Source organism: Onychomys torridus, chromosome 8, assembly GCF_903995425.1.
Source record: "Onychomys torridus chromosome 8, mOncTor1.1, whole genome shotgun sequence".
NCBI lineage: Eukaryota > Metazoa > Chordata > Mammalia > Rodentia > Cricetidae > Onychomys > Onychomys torridus.
The window spans coordinates 63,830,289-63,856,070 of record NC_050450.1 but is presented as its reverse complement, the minus strand read 5'-3'; the positions used below and the strand labels follow the sequence as shown (position 1 = coordinate 63,856,070).

General features: G+C 48.3%; 1 protein-coding gene across 1 annotated transcript in view; it reads right to left on the bottom strand.

Moving 5' to 3' along the window:
- Positions 1–25,567, bottom strand: part of Pitpna (phosphatidylinositol transfer protein alpha) — a 42,971-nt gene extending 17,404 nt beyond the window's left edge. Inside the window, exons 1-7 of the mRNA XM_036195887.1 lie at positions 25,278–25,567; positions 20,656–20,686; positions 14,292–14,440; positions 8,697–8,788; positions 3,971–3,978; positions 2,947–3,021; positions 1,201–1,284 (exon numbers count right to left, since the gene is read on the bottom strand). Coding sequence (XP_036051780.1) covers positions 1,201–1,284; positions 2,947–3,021; positions 3,971–3,978; positions 8,697–8,788; positions 14,292–14,440; positions 20,656–20,686; positions 25,278–25,297 — 459 coding nt within the window. The 5' untranslated portion in view covers positions 25,298–25,567. The remainder of the gene's footprint in view (positions 1–1,200; positions 1,285–2,946; positions 3,022–3,970; positions 3,979–8,696; positions 8,789–14,291; positions 14,441–20,655; positions 20,687–25,277) is intronic.
- Between the last annotated feature and the right edge of the window lie 215 nt (positions 25,568–25,782).

Sequence of the window (25,782 nt, the reverse complement as noted above, 5' to 3'; positions counted from 1 at the left end):
TCATCTTGCTCCAGACCTCTGAATAATGTGATTCTAGGCATGTGCCACCACCCTGGATATGCATCTTTTTGGAACTGCCCCAATAAAAACATCTCAGTCAAGGCTGGAGAGATGGCTCAGTGGATAGAAGCTCTTGCCAAGCAAACCTGATGACCTGAGTCTGATCCCCAGAACCCACAGGGGAAGAGAACAAACTCCAAGAGCTATAATCTGACCTCACATGTGTATAATATACAGATACAATAATAATAAATAAAAACAAGATCCAACATGTAAAAGTACTTGCCACACAAGCCTGGTGACCTGAATCCGAATCCACACAAAGGTGGAAGGAAAGGACTGATTCCATCAGGTTGTCTTCTGATCCCCCCATCATGGGTGTGTATGCATGCATGCGTGTACATGAATGTGTGCACGTGCAGGTCAGGAGACAGCTCGAAGGAGTCCTTTTTTTCTACCACATGGCTAGCAGGATCAAACTCAGGCTGTCAGGCTTGGTGGCAAGTGTCTTTAATCACTGAGCCATCTTGCTGGCCCAAGAAACTTTAAGTGTGTGTGTGTGTGTGTGTGTGAGAGAGAGAGAGAGAGAGAGAGAGTGTGTGTGTGTGAGTGTGTGTGTGTGTGTGTGTGTGTGTGTGTGTGTGTGTGTGTGTATGAGAGTTTACCTACAGGCATGTATGTGTACCATGGCAGTACCCATGGCAGTACCATTGCAGGAGCAATAAGTCCTCTTAAGCCCTGAGTCATCTCTCCAGCCCAATGGCCCGGAGAACTCTCAACATTGACTTTTAGAAAGTCAGTGTTACCTGGGCAGTCCAGTGGTACATGCCTTTAATCCCAGCACTCAGGAGGCAGAGGCGGGTGGATCTCTGAGTTCCAGGACAGCCAGAGCTACACAGAGAAACCCTGTCTTGACAAACTAAACCTAACAGAACAAACAAATAAATAGACAACAGAGTGAGAGCCTGTCTCAGAAAACAAACAATAATAAAAGAATGCTGGGCATGTAGTTCAGTGGCAGAGTACTTGTCTAGTATGTGGGAAGCCCTGGGCTTGTAGTACCATAAAAACAACAACAATAAAACAAATGATGCACACCAGAGAGAGCTTCTTTCTCTGAGCCAAGCTGGGTAAAGTTCCCTGGTCCTTTAACATTTATATGTCACTTCCGCAACCCTAAGTCTTTTAAAGAGCCCCTACCTTGCTAAGTACTTGGCTTCGATCAGCAATGTCTATGTATATAGCTTCCACATGTTTCCATGTCTCAGGCTCCAGTTTATGCACCTGCAAGAAAATGGGAGACCACTTGTTACGCACGTGCAGTTCTGTTAGAGATAAGCATCCTTACCAGAAACCACGACAGCTCGAAACACATCTTCCCAGGCCATTGGTGGGATACTCCTACTAGTAAAGAATTACTCAAGGGTTAAACATCTACAATCTGAACATCCAAAACGGTCCCAAATCTAAATAGTGAGCTGCCATGATGCCACAAATAGATAATTTCACACCTGATCTCATATGGTGAGTTACAGTTAAATGTACACAGGCTAAAGTGTCACGTAAAATACCTTCAAGCTGTGTATATAAAGTATATATATATATAAAACACAAATGAGGGCAGGCGGGATGGCTCAGAGTGAAAGTCTAGTCCTTCACCGGCATTAGAGCCCACTTCTTCAGGATTCCGAGGGATACTGAGGACCAGCTGAGACGTCCAGCCTGGTGGACTGACAACTCCCGGATGCTTACATCTTCATTTGGTAGACAGCCACTGCTGGACTGGCTGGACCAGGGCCTGTAAGCCAGTCCAGCAGACTCCCTCCCCTTTTTCTCCTCTCTCTCGACTCTGGCAGTCCTGTCTTCTAGAGAACCCCGACTAACATGTTCTCACTTTCTCAGTAGCAACCAAATGCCAATAGCTCCTCAGTCAGTGGAGAAATGGGTTTGTTTGTTTGCTTTTGAGACATGAAACCAGAACCATGTAGCCCTGACTGTCCTAGAACTCTCTCTGAGGACCAAGCTGGGGCCTCAAATTCAGAGATCTGCCTGCCTCTGCTTCCTGTGTGCTGGAATTAAAGGCGTGTGCCATCATGTCTGGCTAGGGTTTCTCTGTGTAGCCCTGGCTTTCTTGGAACTCACTCTGTAGACCAGGCTGGCCTCGAACTCACATAGATCCGCCTGGCTCTGCCTCTCGAGTGCTGGGATTAAAGGCATGCGCTACCACCGCCCGGCTCCCTCAGTTTTCTAATGGTTGCACAGTATGTCACTGTTTAGCTGCAAAATTTATTTGTGTCCCTCTGATAGGATCTTTCATTATTTTGGATTTGTGCTGACTCTCCTTTTATACGTTATTTCACATGTGAAAAAATAGTCTCACACATGGCTAGGTGTAGGATTGTGAGTTAAAGGGAGCAGGAATATACTTTAAATTTAGAGAAGTACTGAAATTATAATTTATTTATTTATTTGGCTTTTCGAGACAGGATTTCTCTGTAACAGCCCTGGAACTTGCTTTGTAGAGCAGGCTTGCCTCTGCCTCCTGAGTGCTGGGATTAAAGTGCTGGCGTAATTATGATGTTTTAAAGACATCATTCCTGGGTCCTGGAAACTTCATTTTATTTTATCTATCTATTTATTTATTTTTAGGGGCTGAGGACTGAACCCAGGGCCTTGTGCTTGCTAGACAAGCGCTCTACCACTGAGCTAAACCCCCAAGCCCGGAAACTGCATTTTAGACCAATCCCAGCTCTACAGGAAAGTCTAGCAAAGAATCTTAGAGATGACATTTTGCAAATCAAGGACAGGAAACCACACTGTAAGACAGTCTGTAGAAGCCTTCCTAGGCAGGCAGAAGAGAGGACCCTGAGGCAGGAGGCAGAGGGTTACAGGGCGGAGAGATCTGCCAATGGCCTGGAGCCCTGGGGCTCGAGAGGTGATACTTACATTCTCCTGGGTGCCAAGATCCGGCTTGTGCCAGGTTTCAATTTTAATCAGAAAGTCTTCTTTCATGTACTCATTCTGGAAGAGGGAACAAATACCTTAGTGAGCAACAAGGTCAGAGCTGGAGGGTCACCACCTCCCATAACTGGAATATGAGACTGCAGCTGGCCACCTCACCTGGGCGGTCCCAGAACTAGGTCTGCCTCACACATATGATCACCCCAAGTTTACAGAGGAAAAAAATTAAGTTCAAAATCTTGGGTGACTTGGCCAAGGCCACACAGCTATAGTGCAGAGGCCAAAAGCTCCTCCTTGTCTGCGTTTAGAATTCAGTGTTTAACCAGTCTTCCATACTACTTCATCCACAGAATGCAAATGTACCCAGTAGCCCACAAAGTCTTCATGCTGGCCCCTTTCTCTGCATCAAGCCCTCTGGTGAGCCAGCCCTCTACACTGATTCTGTCCCCTCCCTTGGTGCCTTTAAAAACTGTAACACCTGTTTAAAAACATTAAGTCAAAGGAGCTCCATGAAGGAGGAAAAGAGCCCATTGTTCCCTGGCAGGGATTAGTTGTGCAGCAGGGACAAGCATTTCCACTGAGCAGTGAGAGCTTGGGGGATAAGGGGCTGGTTCTGGAAGAGCAAGCTTGGTGATGTCACAATGTTGCCAATAGTCAGTGCTCACTGGAGCCAGCAGATGCCCAAATGGGACAGGAATGTCACATTCAGGCTGGCTGAACTGAGAGACATCTGAGGGAACAAGGAAGAACCTCGATTCATTCTGTACCTCAGAGACCCAGAGTCAGGTCTTACCCAGCAAAGCCACCGTGAGTCAATGCAGTTAAAGCTTTGACTGGCAAGATCCTCATTAGGACTGAAACGCTTGAGCCTCAACACCCCCAACATCACCGGAGGGGAACGAGAGAACAGCCGGAATATCTAGTGCAGGTATACCTTTATTTCTCCTTTTCTTACATATCATCTACAACTCCAACCCTCCCACCCCCACCCCCTGCCAGAAATACTTACTGTAATAACTGCTCCGAGGCAAGGACATGGAAAAAAGAAGGAAAGATTAATGAAGAGACTATGAAGAGCAAAGATTCTCCACTCCCTAGGCCTCCTCCATACTGACCTCTAGCCCCAGCTTGCATTGAAAGCCTCAGTGCATCAACCCCCCCCAATTCATTCAAAGTCCCAGGGGACCAAATCTGGGATTTAATTAAGATGACGCCTATATGGGCTTCTTCGAATTCTCTCTGATAGAACAAGGAAAGGGTGGTCTCTGATCACCTAGACCCTGAGGCCCAATCCATCTCCCATGAGAGAATCACTTGTGTGCTCCCACCCCCGGGGACACAGAGCAGGGTCTTTGGAGCCAGGCTGTCTTTTTAATGGTGGCCTCCTTCCTCACACTGTAACCAAACCTCGAATGCTTGATGCTCCTGCCACTGTAATGGGATCCCTCGGAAAGCACAGGTCAATTATTTATCAGAGAAAATGACTGCAGCTTCCATGTCACTGGGGAAGAGCCCAGCTCTCCTCCTGACAGCAGCTGAGTTCATTCTGTACCCTACCCTGTGTGCGATCCCAGTTTCTGGTAATGCATACTGCTGTTTTTGGTGTATACAGAGGGCCAACAAACACCATCACCCCAAACAACAAACAAAAAGGTAAAACTAACACTTGTGCCATAGAAATGGGAAGCTGACGGCATAAGGGCTACAAATTACCTTGTGCACAAACAGCCCCAACTTTCCCCAAGCCCAACCAAAGACACTGAAAACATCAGATTAGAACTAAGCTAGCAACTCCTCTATTAGCACCTAGAGAAAATCACTGGGGACAACAGAAATAATGGGTACAGATATGCTCCAAAGACGCCAGTCCGGCAGAGACTCTGCAATGTTGTCATAGAGACAGTAGCTTCAGGCTGACCTGGGGTAATGACCCTGGACATTAAGCTTCTCCTACCAGCTACCATACTTGGACTCCACATTCTCTGAGACACCCTCTCCTAGTCTGGCCTCTGTAGGACACAAGAATCTGCTCCCTTAACCAAGCTGCCTGACTGCACCATCACACTGTGTTTTCCTACTTTAATTTCATTTCTATGTGGAAGATTCCCAAGGAAAGAACCTCCTTATCAGCAAATAGTGCCTAGTTTGACCCATAATTCTGTATTTCACTACCACTGCAGAGTCTGATGTTTGAGGTTTTTATATGTTAGTATATGTGTGTGAGCGACTGAGAAACAGATCCACTAAATTCTGAAAAAATTGGTTTTCTAAACCCAGGAGGGTGAGGACTCTGCTCTCAGCCTTTAGTATCAACTCAGGTGACTAACTCCCTCTAATCCTACCCAGCCTCCCTTTCCTCCAAAGGTCTCTACATCCACATTAACTACACAGGGAAAGACTAATAATGCACCTTCTCTTAGATGGGTTTTTGAGACAGGGTCTTGCTATGTATGTACCCCAGGCTAGTCTTGAAGTTGTGATCCTCCTGCCTCATCTTCCTGAATGCTGGGTCATAAATATTTACTACCATGTCCAGTTTCTTAATGTGATATTTTAAGAGCCTGACTTAGTGGAACCGTCTGCTACTGAGGGAGAAGACAGGGAACATATTTCTCCTCTTCCCATCTTCATTTATCAGCCTGATCTATCGACTTCAGGAGAAAAGAGATGGAAATAAAGAGAACAGTGGACTTGATGACGATGGAGCACACTAAATCCGTTTTCACTGCTCCCAGAATAAGGCTGGAGCCATCCCAAAGGCAGGGGTGGGGTGACTCCACACTCCTTTCTCCGCCTCTCCTCAAACTTAGAGGTACTAAAATGCTGGCACTAGTACTCTCTGTCCTGCTAGCCTCCAGGGAGGATCGGAAGGAACGCGCTCATGCTCATCTGTTCTATCTCGAATTTTAAAAGAGGAGGTACCCAGATGAACAGGTCTAGGAGTCGGCGTGTTTATCTGTATCGAGTGGACCCCACTAGGAAGCTGGCACTAAGAAAGTAGCTCCCCTCCCCCACTTCTCTTCACGGATGATTTAGAAATTGTGTTTTTTCTTTCTTTTGTCAAGGATGGATGTGTGAACTAATGTTACTGTGTAGGAAACTGCCATGCCACATGCAGCACATTCTCTCAAGAGTTACACAGCAGACAATGACATCCCTCAGTTAGCACAAGCTATGTACCCAGAAACCCATGTACCTTTGCCTCAAGCTGACTAAGATTCTTACAACGCATGCTCAACACGACTATTAGACATCAACGAAAGTCACCTTTGTCCCTATGCCAGACACACCCTGCATACTCCACTTTTTTTTTTCCTTCTTAATTTATTGTGCTGGATCAGATCCAGTGCCTTGGGCTAGAGTAAGCACTTTACCAGTTAACTACACCCCTAAACTTGATCTGGACTTTCAGGGGTGGGTTTACAGGGTAGGGGTGGGGACGTGAAGGGACTGGGGTTAAAACAGAGTCTTTCTACATAGACCAGGCTGGTCTTAAACTTGCAGAAATCCAGCTGTCTGTCTCCCAGGTGCTAGGATTACAGGATTGTGCCACCATACCTGGCTCTTGCACACTGCTTTTCAAAATAATGAATCAAAGCTCAGCACGGTACTACAGGCCTATTATCCAAGCACTTGGAAGGTATGAAGCAAGGAGGATCAGGAGGAGTTCAAGGCCAGTCCCAAACTCTTCTAAGACCAACCTGGGCTACTTAAGACCTCCTTTCAAGCGCACACACACACAAACACACCCCCCCACACCCCCCACACCCCCCTAATTCTAAGCACGTAACAGTTTTCTGTCCAGTGCATACAGAGTAGTGAAATTTGCATTTTCACCTACAACAATGAAACTATCCACAGTCTATGGACCACCATTGATTGTGTATCTCCTGATAAAAGGTCCTTGAACTTATATGGGGCCATGGAAGACTGGAGTGGGCAATGACTTCAGTTACTCCCAAAGTCCACAAGATAAGGACACACCTGGGTCACATAAGAATTACATGTTTATCAGCTACAGTCTAGAGAATAAACAGAAAACAGCCAGGGAAGCAGTACTGGTGAGCAGAGGCTGGCAGGACCAGAGCCGGACTGCCTGTGCCCACAATGGAAAGCCCGCAGGAAGAAAGAACGCTGACCTTGGAGGTGGCTTCAGTGGACATTTAGGGTTCCCTGGAGTGTGAAGAAGTGCCAGCATGGTCTAAGCAAACTACTCCTGAGCCAGGGGTCATGAGTCATACCTGTAACCTCACACTAGAGGGCTGCTACAAGTTTAAGGCTAACTGGGGTTATACAGTGAGTTCTAGGCTGCTGAGCTACAGGCTGAGACCCTTGCTGAGGAAGGAAGGAGGAAGAGGAAAGGAAGAGGGAGAGAGTTGAGGGGAGCTATCTCTAGATAGGTCCTCAGACCTCAGAATCTTAGAAAGCTGGGTCCATGCTACTCAGAAGGAATCCCAGAATGTGTTCTAGAATAGAAAGTATCTCTATTGAGGCTCCAATCTTTCCTTCCTTTCTAAAACTGAATCAGAGATGATCCTACCCCCTGCCACATAGTGAATTTCCTATGTAGACCAGGCTGACCTCAAATGCACAAAGATCCTCCTGCCTCTGCATCTTAAGTGCTAGGATTAAAGGCGTGGTGTCTCCCAAATATTTCTGATCTGTAGTTTATAAAATTCATGGATGCAATGCTCACAGACACTACTGGCCAGCTATACATTCACATGATAGGATACTATGCTGTTATAAATATTAAGAAACAACAGGACTGGTAGCTGGGGAACCTGCATGGGACCAAAATAGGCCCTCTGCATGTGGGTGACAGTTGTATGGCTTGGTCTGTCTGTGGGGCCCCTGGCAGTAGGACTAGGGTTATCCCTGGTGCATGAACTGGCTTTTTGGAGCCCATTCCCTATGGTGGGACACCTTGCTCAGCCTTGATGCAGCGGGGAAGAACTTGGTCCTGCCTCAACTTGATAGCCAGGCTTTGTTGACTCTCCATAGAAGGCCTTACCCTCTCTGAGGAGGGGATGGGAGACGGGGAGAGGGGAGAGAACTGTGGCTGGTGTGTTAATTTAAAATACATATATAAAAAAATAGAAACAATAGGGTACTGGAGAGCACTCGATGCTATTTCAGGGGAACTGGATTCAGTTCCCAGCACCCACAAGGCAGCTCATAATCACGTGTGACCCTAGTTCTGGGTGATCCAATGCCCTCTTCTAGCTCTGTAGGGACCAGGAGTGGACATGGTGCAAATACATACATACAGGCAAAGCAACATACACATTAAAAAAATTAAAAATAATTTTTTAAAAATTAGCAATTTTTTGCCAGGTAGTGGTGGTGCACACCTTTAATTCCAGCACTTGGGAGGCAGAGGCAAGCGGGTCTCTGAGTTTGAGGACAGCCTGGTCTACAGAATGAGTTCCAGGGCTACACAGAGAGACCCTGTCTTGAAAAGCAAAAACAAACAAACAAAAATCAAAATTGTCAAACTAACCCCAAACAAGGGGGAGTTTGTTCTGTGCTGTCTCTGGCTATGACTATTAACTTAACTAAGCAGTACGGATAACACCAACACCGTGCCCGAGTCTTAGGGAGCCCCCCAACCCCATCCCTCCACTGGCTTATTCTGAAAAGTAAACACAAACCCTGACTCAACCACCTCCAGCTCCCTGTCCACTTCTGCCCACCTCCGGCCCAATCTCAGCTCTAGGCAGCTCTGTACTCACCGGTTCTGCAGTAAGGGTAGGCATTCCAGGCTTTCTCATGTATATTCAGGGCTCCTTCTGGGGCCAGCATTCGAACAAACGTGGGTACTTTGCTGCAGTGAGAAAAGAGTTGAGGAAAAAAAACATGGAGGCAAGAGAAAGCAGTTAGGTTGGCATAGCAGTCCTCAGCCCACAGCTCCTGCTTTTTCAGTGTCTAAAGCTGACATGCACATTTCCGTGAGATAAGCAGGCTACTGTGTTGAAGCCACCTGCCAGAGCCTGACACCTCAGCTTGACCGGCTACAGAAAGCCCCACCACTCACCGTGAACAAGAGCTTATGAGACCCTGGGCTACCTGCTGCCATTTTCCAAACATTCCTTTCTCATTATACTCACTCAGAGCCCACTGGGAATCAGTACATTCAGGGTTCTACCACTCACCAGCTTAGGTCTCCCGCCGGTGGGGTCAGCTGACCAACTTGGAACGGGAGTTCCGAGGCTGAGAAGACGGTTAAGTCAGTACCTCCCCGAGTTTAGAGCCCCAGCACCCACATAAAAGTTAGGTGTAATAGCACTGATGACCCCAGTGTTTGGGGCTGGGGACAGAGGAGGAGGATTCCTAAAGACCACTAGATAGCCAATCTAACCAATTAGTTCATTTACCTCAAAAAGTAAGTGAGGGCTGGGAGTGGTAGCGCACTCCTTGAATTGCAGCACTCAGGAGGCAGACACAGGTGAGTTTGAGGCCAGCCTGGTCTACAGAGAGAGTCTCAGGACACCCAGGGCTACATCTTTTAGGTGATAGGGGAAGGCACCCAATGTTGACCTCTGACCGCCAGCTGCATACACACGGAGTAATTATGATATCAAATCACCTGGTCTATTTTCCCAAGTTCTCAGGGAAGCGGGCGGCCTCATCGTTATCTGCCTCCCAGGATAAGTATTTTCCTCTCTCTTTCCGCTTCTCCCCTACCCCCTCAGGGTTTGTCTGTCTCTTCCCCTGCCACGGAGTCTAATGTATCCTACACTGACCTCAAACTTCCAACCCTTCTGCCTCTACTTGCCAATGTTAGCATTACAAGCACATAATACCACAGTTTATGGGGTGCCAGTGTATCAAATCCAGGGCCTTGATCATGCTAGGCAAGCATTCTACCAACTAAGTGACATAGACAGCCCTTCTTTCAAAACAAACAAAAAGTCTCCCTCTGTAGCCCAAGTATGCAGAGTGGTTTCTGTCAACTTGATACAAACCTAGACATATCTGGGAAGAGGGACTCTTGATTAAGAAAATACCTCCAAAAGATTGGCCTGTAGGCAAGTGTGTAGACATTTTTCTTGATTGATGGCTGATGTTGGAGGGCTCAGCTCAATGTGGGTGGTGCCCTGGGCAGGTGGTCTTTGATGGTATAAGAAAGCAGTCTGAGCAAGCCGGTAAACATCCTTCCTCCATGGCCTCTGCTTCAGGGGCTACCTCCAGGTCCTTGAGGTCCTGCCCTGACTCTTGATGACAGACTATAATCTATGAGGTGAAATAAACCCTTTCCTCTCCAGGTTGCTTTTGGTCACAGTGTTTATCACAGAAAACAAAACAAACAAACAAACACCCTACCTAGGATCCAGGCTGCCCTTGAACTCACTATGTAACCAAGGCCGACAAGGCCGACCTTAAACTTAGATGCCCTTGTTTTTTCTTTTCTTTTCTTTCTTTCTTCTTTTTTTTTTTGGTTTTTTTTGAGACAGGGTTTCTCTGTGTAGCTTTGTACCTTCCCTGGAACTTGATTTGGAGACCAGGCTGGCCTCAAATTCACAGAGATCCACCTGCCTCTGTCTAGCCAGTGCTGAGATTACAGATGTGCACCACCACACCTGGATAATAATATTTTCTTCTATTCAATTTTCCACTGTTTTTAAAGGTTTATTTATTATCTTTATGTGTATTAGTGTTTTCCTTATATTATTTCTGTGCTCCATGTATGCCCACCCAGGCCATAAGAGGCTTTGGACCCACTAGAACTGGAGTTACAGGTGGCTGGGAGCCACCATGTGGGGGCTGGGAAACAAACCCAAGTCCTCTGCAAGAGCAGCCAGTGTGCTGTCAGCCACTGGCCATTTCCTCAGCCCCTTCTATTCAATTTTCCTCTCATCTTACAGAACAATATGTGTGGTATGTACCCAGTTTTCTCAAAGTATATAAATTCCTTTCTTTCTTAGTCGCCCCCCCACCCCGTGTGTGTGTGTGTGTGTGTGTGTGTGTGTGTGTGTGTGTGTGTAAGTAAGTGTGTTACTGGGATTGGTCTCACATATGCTAGGCAAGTACTCAAGCACTGAGCTACATCTGCAGCCCCACCTTCCTTAGCTTTTAGATGGGAGCTTACATAATCTTCAATAGGCTCTAGCAAATTATCACCTTTATTCATGCCTCAAGCCTAAGTGAGAGGGCTAGCCCCACAGCAGACAAGACTCCGAGCCCCCAGAGCAAACCTCTGTGAGTCTTTACACACCGATTCACTCTTCTAGGTAACAGTTCTGTGTGCCAGGCACTGGACCCACAGGAACCAAATGGTCCAGAGGCAGACTAATGACAGTCCTGAAGACTGTGCTCAACAGGGTGAGCATGGGGCTCTCAGGGGGAAGGGCACTGCAAAAGCATGGTGAAGAAGGCACAGGACTCGAGACAGGCTCCTCAGGCCGCCTAGAAAACATGAACACATAGTGCAGGGGGAGTGCGGGACGTCAAGAAACAGGAGTTACTGCAGGTCTAGGGGCAGAGTTACATGAGCTTGGGAATAAGTGAGGCAACTGCACTTCATCCCCAGGACAAAGGGAAGCTTTACATCTATAGCTTTCAAGAAGACAGCACAGTTCCTCCAGACAAAATGCTTACCACACAGAGAACTGGAAGGCAAGAGAACAGTTGGAAGCTGCTGGAGCATTTGACCCCAGAGAAAACGGAAAACAATGTGGATCTTAGAGATGTTAAGGGGATGGATGAGGTATCAGAACCTCATTCCAGAAAGGCTTTTGTTCCAGGGATTCTCCCATCTTACTGCTCACTTCCCTGTGTCCAGCTTTTACATGGGCTGGGGAATTTGAACTCAAGTCACAGGCCTATATGAAAAGCTCTTTATGTGCATGCATGCATGTCTGTGTGGGTATGTGCACATGGGAGCAGGTGTCCACAGTGGCCAGAAGACACTGGATTGTCTAGAGCTCGAGTCATAGGCAGTTGTGAGCTACCTGATGTGGGTGCTGGACACCAAACTCAGGGTATTCTACAAGAGCAGCATGTGCTCTTAACTGTTGAGCCATCTGAGTCATTTGTTTGTTTGTTTTTCGAGACAGGGTTTCTCTGTATAGCTTTGGAGCCTTTTCTGGAACTCACTCTAGCCCAGGCTGGCCTCGAACTCACAGAGATCCACCTGCCTCTGCCTCCCAGTGCTGGGATTAAAGGCGTGCGCCACCACCACCCGGCTGTGAGTCATTTCCTAAATAGTCTGGTTGACTTCTATTCAAGTTGGCAAACGCTTAGAGATGGTTTCAAGGCCCTTTGGGTCGTGGTTTGCTATAAAATTGTTTAGATTTGGGATTCAGCAAATATGTGTGGTTTACTATAAATTCCAGTACACAAGTGAGTTCCAAAGTTATTTGAAAATATTGGGGGGAAAAATTTCTGGGCGGTGGTGGCACACGCCTTTAATCTCAGCACTTGGGAGGCAGAGGCAGGTGGATCTCTGTGAGTTCGAGGTCAGCCTAGTCTACAGAGTGAGATCCAGGACAGGCATCAAAACTACATAGAGAAACCCTGTCTCAAACAAGAAAAACAAAAAAATATTTTAATAATTTAAAAAGGGAGGGGTGGCTAGAGAGGTGGCTCAGAAGTTAAGAGCAATTGCTGCTCTTCAAAAAGACTCAAGTTTGGTTCCCTCCAAAGGTGTGTATATGTATACACACACACACACACACACACACACACACACATAAATAAAAATAATAGGGTATCTGTGCATGATGGTGCATGCCTTTAATCCCAGCACATAGGAGAGGCAGGTGGATCTCTGAGTTCAAGGCCAGCCTGGTCTGTAGAGTAAGTTCTAGGCCAGCCACTGAGATATTTTGTCTTCTTGGAAAAAATATTTAACCGTTGACTAGAGATGGCTCAGAGGATAAAGGTACTTGCTACCAAGCCTGATGCCCTTTGTTCAATCCCCAGAACTACAGAGTGGAAAAGAAAAAAAACAGCTCCTGAGAGCTGTCCTCTGACCTCAACACACATGTAGTACACTCCAGCACACACACACACACACACACACACACACATCAATGTAAAAAACAATGATAAGGGGCTGGAGAGGTGGCCCAATGATTAGGAAACATTGTTTTGTAGTGGACCTGAGTTTGGTTCTCTGCATCCACATCAGAAACCCACAAGAGCCAGTAACTGACTCCTCCAGGGGATCCAAACCTTTTTTCTGGCCTCTACAGGTATCTGCATTCACATACACATAATTCAAATGAAATGAATCTTAAAATGCTACAGCTGGCCATGGTGGTGCACACCTGTAATCCCAGCACTCAGGAGGAGGTGGGTCTTTATGAGTTCAAGGCCAGCCAAGGCTATTTCACAGAGAAACCCTGTCTTGGAAAAAAAAAGAAAAGAAAAGAAAAAAGAGAGAGAGAGAGAAAGGTACTAAACTTTCTCTGGCACCTGATTCTACAAAATTAGAATTTAAATACTATCTGACCTAAAACTACACTTTTTACTGCATTTACTACAGATTTATAAATATAAGTACATCAAAAGAAGTATGCAGAAGTAGTTCTGCAGGAGTCTTATGCATCTGGAAATTACTATAAATATATCTCAAGAAAGGGCTGCGCAAACAGCTTGCAGCACATGTACAAAAATCTTACCTTCTTAATTATGTTATTTATTCATTGGGAGGTTTTTTGTTTTTGTTTTGTTGGTGCTTGTTTTGTTTGTTTGTTTTTGAGACATGTTGTAGCCTAGACTGACCTGGAACTAGTTACATAGTTTTAACTGGCCTCACACTCGCCACCCTCCTGTCTCAGCTTCCCAGGTGCTGAGATTCTGAGCAAGCACCATCATGCCAGTTCTTATGCATGCTTTGAAAGATCAAGGCAGGAGTGCTGGGGAGGGAGCTAAGGTACTGACCATAGCCGTTAAGTGAGGCTCTGTCTGGGCTGAACCCCCAGCAAACAAGCAGGCAGGAAATACTGTGAAAGGCAGCTATGATATGAGAGATAACTACAGAGGTGTCTAGTATGGTATGATCAACACCTAATAGAGGAAATCAGTGCCTGTCTGTACACACTCCACACATACTCCCGTACTCAGGACAAGGAAGGACCCACAAGATGCCAAAACAGCTCAAGATAGCTTCTAAGGACCTGGAGCATGATAGGAGTGGAGCTACTTTTTTTTTTTTAAATAACAAAAAAATCTGTAAGTAAACAAAGTAGTACCACCCATAACCAATCTGAGAGATGAAGCAACTTGGGCTGCCAGTTTATAACCTGGAGACACTCTCAATTAGCCAATGCCACCACTATCAAGGCAGGCCATGTTCCCACCCAGCCACCTGGGGCACGTACCTCTGTAAGTGGTAGATCTTGTGTGTGTACTGGCCTTTCTCGCCGTCATCCTTCTCGTACGGCTCGTTCACCAGGACCTCCACACCTTCCCCACCACCAGTTTCATTTTTACTGGCTTCAGCCACAGAGTACAGCTGCCCCACTTGATACTAAAAACCAAAGAGACAGGCATTATTTGCAACAGTTACACAGGAACCAAAGGCCCCTGTAGTCCAGGACCTCCACCTGTGGGTTCACAGTGGTCCTTGTCAAAAATCTTTCCAAAGCAATGGAGAACTCTGCTCTGTGGCATCTCACTTTTTACTTCTGCCTCCTTCTACCACTTCTTTTTTCCTCCAGTGCTAAGGATTGAACCCAGGGCCTGCAGCATGCTGGGCTGCTCAGTAAATGCTCAACCACTGAGCTATCTCCTCAACCCTGTTTTGTTTTCCTGCATCAACATCTCAAGAAGCTGGGACTGCAGGCTCTCTTGAATCATCAGAAGTATTCAATTCATCTTCCCATCTTTACAAACCCATAAGTTTGAAGAGAGCATAGACTATACTTAAAACATTACAGAGTCTAGGGTCTCTTTTGGCCTGGACCCAGTTCTGGTATCAGACCCCAAAACAGGATCTCAGTTAGTTGCTAAACATCTCTCTATCTCATTTACTTAAACAGACCCTAAAGCTAAGCATAGCATCTCATCCTTATATGCACTCAGGAGGCTGGGGCAGGAGGCCTGCGAGAGTCTGATGCAGCCTGGGCTACAGTGAGTTCCAGGTTATCTCTGGCTACAGTGTGAGACCCTGTATCAAAAACAAAACAAACTAACAAACAAACAAAACCCAAAACAGCCAGGCGGTGGTGGTGGCACATGCCTTTAATTCCAGCACTTGGGAGGCAGAGGCAGGTGGACCCCTGAGTTTAAAGCCATCCTGGTCTACAGAGAGTTCCTGGATAGCCAGGGCTACGTAAGAGAAACCCAGTCTCCAAAAACAAATAAAAGCAAAATGAAACCCAAAAGCAACAGCAAGAAAAATTAATACATAGATGATCAGAAACCAAGACTCTGACTTCCTATCCAAGAGGGCCGTCCAGGGTAGTCCACAACCTCTGGCAAAATTGGCTCAGCGCATTTGCTTTTTCTCCTGTGTGGCTTTTCCTCAGCCTGCAGGGACCTCAAAACCTCTCAAACAAGACATCTCCAGATTTCCCTGTTCACGGCAGGTCAAAGCCATGCTCCTGCTTCCTGCATTACAGATCCCTTCCCCAGGCTGTGCTGGCTGCGTGCCCCTCTGCCTTGGCAGTTGCTAGATGGCAAAAGCCTGGTTTTCCTTTATTTGGGTCACATGTCACCCTATCAAGTCACTGGCCTTCTCTGACCCCTTAGGACAGCTTGGTGTAGAACTGATGACTTATCAGCAGTGTCCAGGCCTACTCAACTCCTATCCCTAAGAGAAGTTATCTGGAAACAGAAAAAAGTAGACGGAAAACATGGAAGACTCTGAGCATGGTGGCCTGTAATCTCAGCACTCAGGAGACAGAGGAAGTGGATCTCTGTAAGTTCAAGGCCTGCCTAGTCAACATAACAAGTTCTAGGACAGTCACAGCTAAACAGTGAGATCATGATTCAAAAACAAATAAATAAATAAAAAGAAAGAAAGAAAAGGAAGAGTACAGAGAAAATGAGCTATGACAGAGCAGGAAAGCACATCTATTCCAAAAGATGCGTCTTCCTCATGGTCATCGCCAAGGGCAGGAGGCCAAGGAAAAGACAGAATGCCATTCCTCAGCTGCTGGGGTGGACATAGAGTTTTCCTTGCCCTCTACACCCTTCCCTGAACTCCTGGTGCACCAGGGCTAAGACTAGGGATGTTCTCTCCCTCAGATTAAAATCAAGTAGCTGTAGCTCTGGATCCACCGCTGACACCACTGTGAGGCACGGTTTCAGCTCCAGGTCTGCTCCGTCACACATGGAAGCCCTCTCGCCTCAGCTCCCTAAGCACTGCAAGGAAACTTCTGAGTGACATCTAGAGGGGAAGGCACAGTTCGCTGCTTACCACAGAGCCTAAAATGCCCAGCACAGATGCCATGAAAAGGCCCAGGTAAATGATCAAGGCTCGGCTAATCCCATCAAGAGAAGCATCTGAGAGAGGGAGCCAGTTACTAGATCTTGCTAATCCTAAGCAACACGAGTGCTGCTTTGGGGGCTCATGGAACCCCACACTAGCCCCTGTTCCTTCCCAGTCATATCACCTGCTAAGACACACTTGAAACCCACATCAAGTGGGTCACGGTTTGGCTGAGCCAAACTTCCTCATAGGAAGCTGCAGGAGCTCTGCTCTGGAGAGCCATCAGGACACTGGAGGACTGACTCAGCAGATCCTAAAGGGCAGGCTGGGGAGAGGGCCTGGGGACAGGATGAGTGGCAGCTGGTAGCGCTCCTCAGGGGAGGGGCTGGGGCTGGCCTAGGACTTCAGGGATTCCCTTGAGCAGCAGGAAATCACAGGGCGGGCCCTAAGAGGATCAGTCAGCGTGCTGGCCTCTTCCCCTTTAATCTCTCTTGATATGCTGATCCTTTAATCCCAACGAGACAAGTGAGGCAGTTTTGTTAATCCAAAGAGGTAAAGACAGATCTGCACAAGGCACAAGTGTGCATCAGTCACTTCACCTCATAAGGGCCCCTCTGGCCGGTCCTGGGAAGCTGCCAGACTCATTGGTGGCAGCAAGGGTAGGGGTCAGACCACAAAATCAGATACAAGTCCCAGGGAGACCCGGGTTCCAACTTCCTTCGGCTAAAAACAATGTTACCTTGCCCTTGAGAGTTGTCCCCTCGTCCCATAGACTAAGCCCCTCAGTGACAACAACCAGTGTCTCTACCACTGGGTAATCAGTGAGTGGGAACCATGGGAGAGGAGATGTGGAGCAAAACCACTGAATGACACACATGATAAAAACACATACAGCTGGGCTCAGGTGGCCCACACTTGGGATCCCAGCACACATGAGGGCTGTGCAAGGGGGACTGTCATGAATGTAAGGCCACCTTGGGCCACCACACACTGACCATCAGGCTAGCCAAGAATATACAGTAAAACTTTGTCTCCAAAAAAAAAAAAAAAAAAGGCCAGAAAAGGCCAGAAAAGCAGCACTCTGTTGACCCACCCATACAGCCCTGTCAGGCCAGGTTCATAGAGGAATGATGCCATGCATCTGCCTGTCCACACAAGGTGGGCCAGGAACCGCTGGTGGACACACCCATATGGAACAGTGCTTTCTTGTCTGCTATAGGATGCCTGGAAACCCCAGGTAGTGTTGCACTAACGGCTCTGACCGAACAAGCTAATTCTGCCCCCAAATATCGATTCAGGCCATCAGGATGACCATAAAGCTATGACCTTCTCTTTCCTTTTTTCCTCCCCAAATCAGAAGCTCCAAGGGACTCAAGTCTCCAATATAGGAAGTGAATCTAGCAGTCCGTGATGCTGGGCTGTTCTCATGGGAACGGTGAGTCAGACAGGGGTTACTGACAGGGACGCTGTTCCTTACTTCTTCACTCTCCCCATTCTAGAATTTTCTAATCATCTGGAACGAAGGTTCAAGCTACCAAAGGAGCAGTGTCACCCCTGCAGCCCTGCTGCTTTCCTGTCAATGCCTTCTTGCTAAGAGCAGGCTGACCAGTACCACACAGACAGACTGAACCAGCGTGCACTTCCCAAGCTTCAGTCAGGCTCTGTCTCACCACTTTCTCCATGCTGCAAAAACAACACAAGCTAAAAACTGCCAGGCGAGGATGTTCTCCAGGTGAGCATTTCCCCATCCTTCTGGCTGTGGGGCCACCAGGTCAGAGCAGCAGAGGGGTGCTCCCAGCTGACTCTAGCCCCCCTATTCTGCAGCACTCTCTCAGTCTCAGCCTTTGGCCCATCAAGATACTCCCTGCAAACTGAGCCATATCTGAAATCCCACATGAAGTCAGTCCCACATTCCTGAGGACTTTCTGATTGGTCCTGGACAGCAGTGAGGACAGCCATTGGACACAGAGGCCTTATGCTAGGAAATCGTGTTACATGCCCTTTCTGTTTGTCATGAGACAGGGTTTCTCTGTAGCCTTGGCTGTCCTGGAACTCACTCTGTAGACCAGGCTGGCCTTGAACTCACAGAGATCTACCTGCCTCTGCCTCCTGAGTGCTGGGATTAAAGTCGTATGCCACTACCACAGACTTTTTTTTTCTCTTTAGGATAGGTTCTCATTATATAGCCCTGGCTAGCCTGAAACTCTGTATGTAGATCAAGATGACCTTGAACTCACAATATTTTTAATAGTGACAGCAAGGCCCTCAGAGGAAGTGGGTTAACTCTCCCAAAGGTAATCCCAGGCACCAGGCTTTATCTTTGGTGGTTTCACTTATCCCAGCATCTATCCTTTTTTCCTTAGTTTCCTCAATGTATGTATGTGTGTCTGTCTGTCCATCTCTTCCCGCCTCCCCACTATTTGCTTGTTATTGTTTTATTTGTTTTTCTTTTTCTTTTTCAAGACAAGGTTTCTCTGTGTATCCCTGGCTGTCCTAGAACTCACTTTGTAGACCAGGCTGTCCTTGAGATCTGCCTGCCTCTGACTCCTGAGTGCTAAGATTAAACTTAGGTACCACACCCAGCTTTATTTTTCTTTCCTGTTTCTTTTATTTGGGGGGGGGGGGGTTGAGACAGGGTTTCTCTGTGTATCCCTAGCTGTCCTAGAACTCACTCTAGACTAGGCTGGCTTCAAACCCAATGTTCTGCCTGCTTCTGCCTCCTGAGTGTTGGTATTGAAGGTGTGACCACCACTGCCCAGCTTCTATTTTTTAATTAATTAATTTTATTTTGAGATGGAGTCTTGCTGTATGCTCAAGCTAGCCTCAAAATCTTTATGTCAATTCTTCTGCCATTGGCACCCAAATGTCTCTTATTTCTCAGATTTCTCAGACAATGTTCAAGTTCACATCTGCCCCTCTTTCCCAGCCTTTCTGAAGGACTCAGTACCCTACTGGAGACAATCCTCTCAGAGACCAATGCATGGGCATCACTCGTGGGGGTGACTTGTCTCATCTAAATGCTCCCACAGGGCTGGAGAGATGGTTCAGTGGTTAAGAGCACTTGCACCCCATTAGAGGACCTGTGCTTGACTGTAAGCACTTACAATAAACAAATCACAACCGCCTGTGACTCTAACCCCCACATTACATACACATACACACAAAGAGAGAAACACACACACATAAAAGCAAATGTTTAAAGACTGCTCTGGGCTCTGCTAGCCTGCTTTCATTTCTTGGAGGTCCAGCTTCTGTGTGGAGCGCAGGAATTTCCTACAGGTCCTACAGGAAAAAGAGAGGGTACCAACAACTGGGGGTTGAGGCTGGCCTTCATTTCACTGGAAGCTGGGGTGGAACTGCAGATTCAGGAGAAAGTCGAGAACAAGCTTGGCCAGGAAGGGAGAAGAGGAAGTTCAGAGGAAGGGTGGGACAAGGGAGGTTCCATGACAGCACTCTGCTATCCAAGAGACAGCTCTGAGTCAGCAGGGCCTATGGACTTTCTTGTGGCGACTATTGCTGCCAGCTCCACAGGCTCGGGGCTGTCAGACCCAGGAACCATAAAAGGACGGAGGACAAACCAAGCCCATTTGTCATCTTCTGCCTGCCGTAAAAGGAGGTTTCTGTGCCTTGGTCTTTCCAGCAGCCACCTAGCATGGCTGGGGCCTCAAGACATTTCTGGCCTTGCTGGTTTGCTTCATAGCCAGAGAATACCATTAACCAGAAAGCACTGTCCTCAGCCTAGTCATGGAGGTCCCACACATGCACACACTGCAGCTCATCAATCACATGTCCCTCGTAGTTCAGTCCCAGCAGGCCCAGGGCTGCTTTAGTCTCTATTCAAAGCTATCCAGCAAGCCAAGAGCTTGAGACTGGTTGTATTCAGGTACCAGATTCACCACAGAAGTGCCTTTCTCTGCCTTTCTCTCTCTCTCTCTCTCTCTCTCTCTCTCTCTCTCTCTCTCTGTTTTGTTTTGTTTTGTTTTGTTTTGTTTTGAGACAGGGTTTCTCCGTGTAGTTTTGGAGCCTGTCCTGGAACTCGCTCTGTAGACCAGGCTGACTTCGAACTTGGAGACCCCCCTACCTCTGCTTCCCGATTAAAGAAAGGCATACGCCACCACCGCCTGGCTAGAAATGCTTTCCTTTAGTAGAAAGTAACATCAGGAATATTTGAGCTGCGCCTCGGTTACCTCTATATTAGAACATAAATGAAAGTTATGCAAACAGTATGGCCACTCCCAACCCAACTAAGCAATGTGCACAAGTACTTATGAACAACTATGGACGAGATGAGAGGGAAAAACAGGACTTACCTCATCTACAGACACAGGCAGGATGACTCGACTACAAAAGAGGAAAAGAGAGCATCAACTCCAGGCCCTGAGAGCACCACCTCAGCACAGTGTTCCATCCAACCCCTACTCAGTGACAAAAAGCCAGCGGGGAAGAGCCCTCTGGATGCGTCAAGGCTGGGGTCCGTCTTGTCCTGGAACCCCATTTAGAACCCTGTAATTCAGAGCAAACCTGAATTTCCCACTACCTGCTTTGCAGGCCACTCACTCCCATCTTTCTCGTCCACTCCCTCAACCATCTCTTCTCCAACACAACTTACTCATGTATCTAGTAAAACAGAAGCTAAGAGAGGAGGTTCATCATGATGAGGATTCAGATGCAAAGAATGCGGCCCCGGGGATGCGCGTCAGTAGGCCTAACTTCCCAACATCAGCCCTCAGGGTCAAACGAAGGCTGTGAAAGGGACAATTCCCTAGAGGCTCAATCCACCCTAGAGACTCAAGTGCCGCCACCTCTGCCCTCTGAAGGATGTTTCAATGCAAGCTCCTCCTCAGGCAGCTCTCAAGAGGATAGCCAGCTCTGACCTCCAGGAACTAGCCAAAGGCACTCTTCCCCTCACTTTCTTCCTTCCTGCATTTTGACCACCTCCAATTGTTGGAAGGTACCACGAATAAGCTGACAGAGAGTTGGGCAGTGGTGATGCTCGCCTTTAATCCCAGCACTCAGGGAGGCAGAGGCAGGCGGATCTCTGTGAGTTGGAGGCCAGCCTGGTCTACAGAATGAGTTCCAAGACAGCCAGAGCTACAGAGAAACTCTGTCTCAAACCATGTGCCTCCCCCCCCAAAAAAACAAACAAACAAACAAACAAACCCAAAAAACTGATAGAGAACTCCTGGCCAGCAGAGTCCTCAAGAGGGTCAGCGCTCCAGAGAACAGAGAGGACTGGAGCCACTTCCCCAGGTGGCTTACACTTGTGACAGACCAGTGCTGACCCCCAGTTCAATACTGGTCAGAGAGATGAAAAGAAAGGCCTTGACTGGTCTCAAAAGTCAAGCTACCCAGTACTGAGGAAGCAGAGGCAAGTGAGCTCTGTGAGTTTGAGGCCAGCCTGGTCTACATAGTTCCAGGCCAGCCAGAGTTACAAGGTAAGACCCTGTTTAGCAAGCAAACAAACAAAACTGGGTAGCAGTGCACACCTGTAATCCCAGCACTAGGGTGGCAAAGGCAGGTGGATCTCTGTGAGTTCGAGGCCAGCCTGGTCTACAGAGCAAGATCCAGGATAGCCAGGGCTACACAGAGAAACCCTGTCTCAAAAAAAAAAAAAAAAAATCCAAGTAAGACAAATGGAGATAGGCATGGCGGCACACACCTTTAATCCCAACATTCAGGAGGAGGAAGCAGGAGGATCTCTGAGTCTGAGACCAACCTGGTTTACAGATTTGAGTTCCAGGACAGCCAGGGCTACAGAGAGAGACCCTGCCTCAAGATAGATAGATAGGTAGGTAGGTAGGTAGGTAGGTAGATAGATAGATAGATAGAAAGAAAGAAAGAATAGATACATACATACATACAAACAATAAAAAAAATAAGAAATAAGACAATCACCAGGCAGTGGTGGTGCACGCCTGTAATCCCAGCACTTGGGAGGCAGAGCCAGGCGGATCTCTGTGAGTTTGAGGCCAGCCTGGTCTACAGAGTAAGATCCAGGAAAGGTGCAAAGCTACACGGAAAAACCCTATCTCAAAAAACTAAAAAAAAAAAAAAAAGAAAATCAAGAGCCAAAGCTAAGATTCCCACTTCTCAGAGCCTTTCTGGAACCTGCTGGGCCCTCGGCATTTTGTGTTCTCGCTTCCTAAGCAGAGATCCAAGCATGGCTTTTTGCTCCAGGCTGCAAAATAGCTTATTCCCTAGTCCTGGGCAGCAAAAAAAAAAAAAAAAAAAAAAAACACACAGTGAGACCTGAGGAAAACATCACAGGAAAAGCCAGGCATCAAGAGAAAAAAGGGGGGGAGGGGCTCCAAGTTCTTTACTGTCTGCTAACTCCCTTCCTCCAGAAGGACTCGGGTACTCTCATAGAAAGCTAACGGTAGCCGGGCCGTGGTGGCGCACGCCTTTAATCCCAGCACTCAGGAAGCAGAGCCAGGCGACTCTCTTTTGAGTTCGATGCCTGCCTGGGCTACCAAGTGAGTTCCAGGAAAGGCGCAAAGCTACACAGAGAAACACTGTCTCGAAAAACCAAAAAAAAAAAAAAAAAAAAAAGCCAATGGTGCAGAGAAGTGCTTCCAACTTAGAGGGCAGAATTTCTGCACCCTCAGAAAAAACTTCCTGGAAAACAATATGCCTTTTATCTTCAAGAACACAGCAAAAATCACATCGAAGAATTTGCAGAAACCAAATCAGGGAAAATCCTGTTGGAGGAAGTGTCAGAAAAAGCAACAAGGACAACCTTCAGATCCAAACCGCCCCTCCAAAGAGACTAGTTCCAGCCAATGCCTTCAAGGATGCTCTGAGCCGGCTTCCATTACAGCCGCACACCCAGACATTCCTCCCTGGTTCCCTCGGAACAAAACTACCTCAGCCGCCACAGGGGACACCTGGAAAGGAGAGGGCCACAGAGGCCCAGCTGGGCCAAGACTGGGCCATCCTCACCATGGCATGACCTTCAATTGCCTCCTCCTCAGAGCTGCAGCATCACAACCACAGCCCCTCGCCAGCCTGTTTCTCATCCTGTCCCCTACCCAGGGCTGCATGCATGCACAGGGCACAAGCCCATCAGGAAGGAAATACAGATGCAGGTTCTGCATCACCAGCACCTTGGATCTCTCCCTGGCCAGGCTTCAAGTGGGGAGAGCAAAGAATGGGAGAAGAATGCCTGCCTCCCAGATTGACTTCATCTCTTCACAAGGGCCCTTCCTTTCCCTGCCTGGCCTTTTCAAAACTCCACATTTCTACAGACTGTAAGATTCACATGGGAATTTTTTTTTTAATCTGAAAAGTAAAACAAGCTCATTCGTTGGGACACTGAGGATTAAAATGCAAAGTGCACCATGTTCTCCTTGGAGAAGACTGGCACCCAAGTGTTCCTGTTCTTCACCACATAAAGCTCTGAGCGCTGGCTGGATTAACACTGGACATTGAGAGAGGAGACAGGGCCTCCAAATCATGTTCTCCACCACAGTCAAGGTGGGATGACACCTGGCTCTCTACTTCGTGGGCCATTCAAATGGCCCACTATGACATCTGAAACTCCTCCAAGGAGCTAACTGTGGGGATGGGCAAGGTGCCCTCACTGAGGAGGGAAAGAGTCCTCCGCACGCTCAAGAGTTTCACAAGTTTCTCTGTACTTGGCCAGTCTCCGTGTCTGAACTTCTGGGGCTTAGGCCCCAGTGCTGTCCCCTTGCCTTCTCCTTTGGGGTACCTTAGTTTCACGATAGAGTCTATACATACATCCAATCTTGCCTGGGATGTTCCCTTGGAACCATGATCCTCAGGAATGGGTCACACTGTCTGAAAGGTTTAGCAATCCAAATAACCCTACCTGTTAGCCAAGCCCCTAGGTTTCAGTAGCCATCATCTAGCAAACCCTGCCTGTCCTCCAAATCAATAACTCCTCACCCCAAAACAAAAAACATTTGTGATGATCTTCTCAATTCCTCCAAGCAACTTCTTATCTCTTTGCAAATCCAAGACCCCAAATCTGCTAGAGACTGGATATCCCCATCCTGGTCCCCACCACCTCCATTAGCAGGTATATTCATTCATTCTTCTACTATCTTCCAGGATGGTCTTGTGCCCTGCTAACTTCCTGCCCTTCTCTATCACCGAAACTCCTTCACATCACTTCAGAACCTGCCCAGTATTTTCTAGACTCCCCATTCAAGGGCTGCCAAGTCCCAGGCAGGCATCCCGAGCTTTTATCAAAAAGCTGCCTCTTTAGCACCTAATACTTAGGTACCGCGACACTCCAGCCATCCCCACCCAGCCAGCCCTGTTATCTCAGTCCCCTATGCTCTTTCTCCCTCCCCTATCACCCAAGCCTGGCCTTGACTTAAGTCCTTTTTTCTGCAACCAATTATTACAATCCTTCCTCTGCCGCCTAAGGCACCCACTGTCCAAGCCCCAGGTTCCGCGTCGGTACTCCTCCCCACCACCTCAACTCCATTCCAGGAGCTAGCTACCTTATCTGATCTTCCCTGCCCCTTGGTACAGACAGCTCAGCCTCAAACCCCTCCCCACCGTCAGCCAACTCACCGGCGCTGCCTGCCCTTGTCCCATTGCTCCTTGGTCCCTTACACAACTCCTCAGTCTGCCCCTTCATCCATCCCCCTTGCGCCCACTACAGGGTCACACCACATCCAGCGCTCTCCATTCCTCGGGCCCCTCCTCATGCCCCCTCTGGCTCTCCCTGTCCCCTTGACCCCTCCTCGGGCCCTGTCCGGCCCGCACCGGTTCCTGGCCTCCTCTCTGGCCTATTCGACCCCACCTCAGGTGCTGTCTGTCACCCTGTGGCCCCTCCGCCCCTGCTAGGCGGCCCCACAGCCCCATCCGGTGTTCTCCATCCCGGGGCAGGCGATCTGCCTTCGCGGCCGTCATCCCGACCCTCCCTTCCGCCTCGCTTCCGCACAGCCGACCCGACACTCACTACTCCTTGAGCAGCACCATGTCGCTTCGCGGCTCGGCGGCTGCCAGCTGCCAGCCCGGCCTTCCGCCCGCTTCCCGGCGGCCGCTCTCCCGGTGGCCCGGCCCGGCCCGGCTGCCTGTGCGCCTTCGTCGTGGTCTGCTCTGTCTCTGCTGCTCTCGCTGCGGTCGCCGCGCGGGCTCCTGCCGCCCTGCCCTGGCCTCGCCACCTCCCGCGCCTCTGCCGACGCCGCCCGGAGCTCCGGTTCCGCAGCGCCGCGCGGGGGCGGGGCGTCTCTGCGGCAACCAGAGCGTCAGACGTAGCACTGCGCGCTGACCTCACGCGGGGCGGAGCCTTCCCGGGCCCGCCCCTCTACCCTTAAATGGGCCGTGGCTCCGGGTCCATGTCAGCGTCCTAGCTGGGTCCCAAGCGGGTTTGCAACTCAGGAATTAAAGGGACACGTCTGGTGTGAATGCGCTTCTGCAGCAGGAACTGATGCGCCTGTATGCCTGGACTTCGCTAGAAGGTG